The sequence below is a fragment of the Myxine glutinosa genome, chromosome 12 (assembly GCF_964187855.1).
Source record: "Myxine glutinosa chromosome 12, kmMyxGlut1.1, whole genome shotgun sequence".
NCBI classification, from domain to species: domain Eukaryota; kingdom Metazoa; phylum Chordata; class Myxini; order Myxiniformes; family Myxinidae; genus Myxine; species Myxine glutinosa.
The window spans coordinates 106,244,885-106,250,884 of NC_136272.1; the positions used below are offsets into that span (position 1 = coordinate 106,244,885).

Below are 6,000 nucleotides of genomic sequence, written 5' to 3' on the forward strand. Positions count from 1 at the left end.
GAATTTGGAATTTGGGCAGGATGCCGGCGAGAGCTCGCCTACTCTTCACAAACGGCACCGTGGGGTCTTTAATGATCACCAACTAATGCCGGCAGACGGGATGCCCAGTTTAACGTCCATCCGTGGAACGACACGCAAATTGATGAATCACCGTGCTTGTGAAACACCGGGGTGACATTGGAATCCAGGCTGGGCAATTTAGAGGTGAGTTTGCGTACCTCCAGGTGTCCAGGCCATCCTGCTAGCCCAGTCCAAGGAACGCCAATGATTTTTCTATTTCATTTAAGTACATACGATTAGTAAGGAAACTCTCCACTAATAATTTATTTATAAACTTGCGTACTTGAAAATATATTTTTTAATACTGGCTCTTTCTCGGACTATCCTGAGTATCCTGTTGTAATAACTTTTTCAACGGCCCATATATACTGTACAATGGACAAGGACATTAGAAAACACCGATGTGCATTTAGATAGATTATATGGACATTTGGAGACGATGGACGAAGCAACACCAGTTTATCGGATTTCAAATCTTGGATCCCCTCATCATGAGATATGCGCTCGGATGTGAATGAGAAGGGGGGGCAACCCAAGCGTGAAAGCCAGGATAGGCCTCGTTTATATAACTCGTCGCATTATATTTGATGAACGGGTGTTTTTGGTTGTAATCACTTGAAATGTTGACGTAATTTAATATATGTGTTTGAATAATATCATCAATCATTACGAGATTGAAAAAGGGAGGTAATTTCGCTGTTTTTATTTTACTTTATAAACGTGCTTCACCCTTTGTTTGTCCAATGGACGATCATGCCAATTATATAGGTGGCACGGGTGCTGCTCCTCGATGTGCATGAGCCACCCAATCGAGGTCAGCTTAAGGAGAGGTTTGAGGTTCACAAGTGCTCTGATTCCCATCCCTAGGATCGACATTTTTCTCGTTGTGATATATGGCACGGCCGGAGCGTTCTTCCTCTACGGGATCCTCCTCTTCACCGAAGGAGTGTTGATCAGCCGCCCGAGGAAGAGCTACAGCGTGTCGACCGCGTGCTGCGGAAGATGTATCAGCGTCTGGGTGAGCCTTGTGCGAACCGTCGGGTGCATGACCTGCGCATGTTTTATCTCCGAAACCTGCAGGTTGTAATTAGTGTGTTACTTTCCTTTGGGTTGGCTCTACATGATGCCCGGTATTTGCTCCCCGTAAGCGCCATGTCTGTGCGACAACATTGCAGCAAAAGGTGACTGCATCGTCTCGTACAAATGTCATTCATAACTGGCAAAGTGAGAGTGTCGGTTATAACTGGCAGGTATACCGTGGTGTCAAGACCGTTTTGGTTCCCTCGTTCGGCTGTCACTCTGGCTTTTGTTTGAGATGGTTGTGGGATCACATCCCCGTGCCCCAAAACGTTGACAATGTGTACTATTGCTGACATAATCATTAATACAATTAGGATGAAGGAATGGCCAAAGGGACAGATTAAAACATTATAGAAGTTCGATTCCACTTGGGACACGGCTCCAAGCAACTCTCAGGAGGGTAGCAGGAAGTCCGCTCTCATTGGCTCCGTACCCAAAACAGATTGTCGTGGCTGACGTCACATGAAACTCCGTCAAATATCCCAGTTACACCTGTCATTCAAACGACGGCGGTTTTATATCCACATTATCCCGAAAATAACTGCCAGTTTTAACTGGCGTTCTCTGCTTTTTGCGAGTTATCAATGACAGTCTGGATGAGGCTTTCAGGTAAATGAGTAATATTAGGCATTTCCGGTCTAAGACTGAATCAGAAATCCCAAAACTCTCACGAATGTATAAACTGTAGCTGGTGTAATGTGTGCTGAACACCTTGCCTTCCCTTCCCATCGCATGTGCCATCAACCCTCACAGTATCCACATCACTGTTTTGTTTGTACCATACTTGCTGATTTTATACCACTGGCAAAAATTAGTTTATGGGTCGGGCTCATGGAAGTATAAACATTGGAAGGAAAGGTGGTGGGGTTGGGTGGAAACGAGGTGGTGTGGGGAATGTGAAGGAGCACACGTTAGGAAATGGGAGGTGATGGGTGCCACACGATGAACGAAGCTTACGTTTTGAGGGCTTGGGGGTGGCAGCTGCTTGGTTCTGGGTTCAAATCTCGGAAGATATGAAGATGACGAAAATATTTGCACACATACCCCATTAGTCAGGTTCACTATGTTAACAAATATAATTTCGTTCAAAATTTTGGGAGATTAGCAAACCTGTACATTTTTGGAATCAGAGCATGGAGAATCCGAAAATCAATGTCTGCATTTGCACAGACCCAGATTTTGGATTTTCAAAATGGCCGCCATAAAATACATATTTTGCGCGATCTCGGCTTCTCGTCAACCTAGAAACTTAATTAAATATGCTAATCCTATGTTTTCTGGGTCAAGGAATCCAATAAAGGCCTCAAAATAGTGCTCAGGATTATAGAAAAGCAACAAACAAAGGTAATTGAAAACCGTTGTCTTTATATTTGTGATATAACTATTACATAATACATGATATTGCAAGTCATTTGAAGTTATAGATATGGGTTTATAAAGCAAGAAAGCAGCCTTGTTGGTATCAGATTGAGCTCTAAGTCCTATACACAGGATCTACTCGGTCTATACCGTTCAGGAATATGCTTTTACAGATCTTCATCACTGTCCTGAGTGTCATTTTCGCAAAGGTGTCTACGCAAATGCCAACATTAATTTTTGGATTCCTCATGCTCTGAATATTCCAAAAATGTATAGTTTTGCTAATCTGCAAAAATTTTGAACGAAAAAACATAGTGAACCTGACTACATAGAGAAATGGAGGTCTTCCTCAGAAGGTCGTTACGCCAGCTCTCCAATCTGCTCTTGCTCGTTGGTTACGCTCACCATTTCCCGAATGTTCCCCAAAGCATAGGCCTTTTGAGCCAATAACCAAATTCTCTGTACGGCTCAACAGTTCATGGGTAATAGTTAACACCTTCCCACATTGCAGGACATTTCCAATTTAAACTCCTGCAATGACCTTGATTACTTCAAGGTTTGATTCCCAGCAGACCACAATCGGAGTTCAAACTTCCCCGCATTGGACGGACATTACTCCAACTCTCCCATCTGCAATCACGTGGATGTGAAATATCCCATCTTTCACAAGCGTTGGCCCAGGAGCCTCTACCACGTTCATCCCAGGCCTGCCACTATATTAAAATGGAACATCACGTCAATTTTAGAGTCATTACATTAAGTGCGAGTCTATAAATAGAAGAAACTGGAGCAAGTTGTTAAGTGATGAAGTTTTTAATATTACATTGTTCTTCCTAAGTCCGTTAGAAATGGCTTTTTCCACTGAAGCCAATAAAAATGTTCACCTAGACCCGAGAGTCTTATCTAAATATCTATAAAGCTCAGTTGATTTTTGTGCTCCACCTAATAACAGTGAAACGTAGTTGAGTAAAAGGGTGAAAATTCTACAGATGCTGTGATAAATAACTACAGTTACGTGAAAAAGTTAGTACACCCCATGTAAAGTTTTGACTTTTTCAACATATTTCAACATACAGCTATTTGATCTTCATTTCAACAATATTGACAGATAAAGGTGATATAATATAACAAATATCATGAAACATTTGCATTTTGTAGTCCATTGTATAATTTAAATAAACATAAATGCAAATTTCGCATGTGGAAAAAGTAAGTACACCCCTACATTTATCACTACTTCAAATACCTAAAATTAGAATCAGGTGCACCAGCTCTGGTGCAAATGATTAGAACATCGTTAGAGAGGATCTTGGAGGAACCTGTCTTATTTAAACCTCAGACATTTAGTTTGGTTTGCTCTTTGTTGTTGAAGTGTGTAGCGTCACCATGCCAAGATCAAAAGAGCTATCTGAGGCCTTCAGAAAGAAGGTTATAGATGCCTACGAGTCTGGTAAGGGATTTAAAAAGATCTCCAAACAATTTGAAATCAATCATTCGACTGTCCGGAAGATCATCTACAAGTGGAGAAGATTCCAAACAACTGCCAACTTGTTCAGGCCAGGCCGCCCCAGTAAGTTCAGCCCGAGAGCAGACCGCAAGATGCTGAAAGAAGTCTCTAAGAACCCCAGAATGTCATCACGGGACCTACAGGTAGCTCTTGTCACTGTTGATGTCAAAGTGCACGAGTCTACCATGAGAAAGAGGCTGCACAAATTTGATCTACATGGGAGGTGTGCCAGGAGGAAACCTTTGCTGTCCAGAAAGAACATCAGGGCAAGACTAAAGTTTGCCAATGAACACCTCGGCAAAGACCAGCACTTCTGGAACAATGTACTCTGGACAGATGAGTAAAAGGTCGAGCTATTTGGCCACAGTCCCAGAAGACATGTTTGGTGAAAACCAAAGACAGCATTTGACCACAAGAACCTGATACCAACTGTAAAGCATGGTGGTGGAAATATTATGGTTTGGGGCAGCTTTGCTGCATCAGGGCCTGGGCAGCTCACCATCATATAATCCACTATGAATTCTTCATTGTACCAGAGGGTACTTGAGGATAATGTGAGGCCATTTGTCGGAAAGTTGAAGCTCTAACGAAGGTGGACCTTGCAACATGACAATGACCCTAAACATACCAGTAAATCCACCAAGGAATGGCTGAAAATAAAGAAATGGAGGGTTCTGGAATGGCCAAGTCAAAGCCCAGATCTAAATCCCATCGAGATGTTGTGGGGGGATTTGAAACGAGCTGTGCATGCAAGAAACCCCTCAAACATCGCACAGCTGAAACAGTTCTGCATGGAGGAGTGGGCAAAAATTCCTCCCAGTCGATGTCAGAGACTGGTAGACAGTTATAAGAAATGCCTACTTGAGGTTGTTTCTGCCAAAGGGGGCAATACCACCTATTAGAGCCAAGGGTGTACTTACTTTTTCCACATGCGAAATTTGCATTTATGTTTATTTAAATTATACAATGGACGACAAAATGTAAATGTTTCATGATATTTGTTATATTATATCACCTTTATCTATCAATATTGTTGAAATGAAGATCAAATAGCTGTATATATATATATATATATATATATATATATATATATATATGTATATATATATATATATATATATATATATATATATATATATATATATATATATATATATATATATATATATATATATATGTTTCAACATGTTGAAATATGTTGAAAAAGTCAAAACTTTACATGGGGTGTACTTACTTTTTCACGTGACTGTACCTCCGTCGGTTTGAATGTTGAAAGAAAATAGACGTCTGGATCAATTTTTGAATTAAATTTAAATCCCGATTTTTATATATATATATATATATATATATATATATGTATATATATATATATATATATATATATATATATATATATATATATACATATATATATATACAGGGTGATTGAAAAGTACCTCCCTATTTTAAAATATTTAGAAATTATTTATTTATTGTAATATTTTTCTCAAATTTTTAGTGTTTGTTCCTTAATGTATGAGAATTTAATCTTTGTTGGTTTTTTTTCAGATTATGTTTTGTTTGAAATTCGGAAGCCCTACAAACACGGTGTGGTCATTCCACACCACACCGTTACCTTGGGCCGATATTGCGTTTTTTCAGAAATAACACGAGGATCTTCTCCTGCCCAGTAATAGCAGTTGTGACGGTTCACAAACCCACCGATGTGAAATACTGCTTCATCAGACCAGAGGATATTTTTAAAAGAGATCAGACCAGTCTTCATACCAAGCCAGCATCACCTCCCCAAACTCCATGTGAATGTCGCAGTCTTCAGCAGAGAGTGCTTGACAGTAGTGCGGCTTCCAAGCATGCCATTTAAGCTCCTTTTTGAGCACAGTTCGTACTGTGTGAAAGGAGAGCCCACTTTCCCTTGCTGCTTGTCAAATTGACTTTCTTGGGCTATGTGTAAACATTTCTTGAACTGCTTGCACTGTCTCCGGGTCACTGGACTT

General features: G+C 40.4%; 1 protein-coding gene across 4 annotated transcripts in view; it reads left to right on the top strand.

Moving 5' to 3' along the window:
• The window catches only part of LOC137437714 (neuronal membrane glycoprotein M6-b), a 58,232-nt gene that overhangs the window by 23,012 nt on the left and 29,220 nt on the right, over positions 1–6,000 (top strand). For all 4 annotated transcript variants that reach the window (XM_068132267.2, XM_068132266.2, XM_068132265.2 and 1 more), the window contains exon 3: positions 928–1,078. In XM_068132267.2, the coding sequence (XP_067988368.2) occupies positions 928–1,078 (151 nt within the window). The remainder of the gene's footprint in view (positions 1–927; positions 1,079–6,000) is intronic.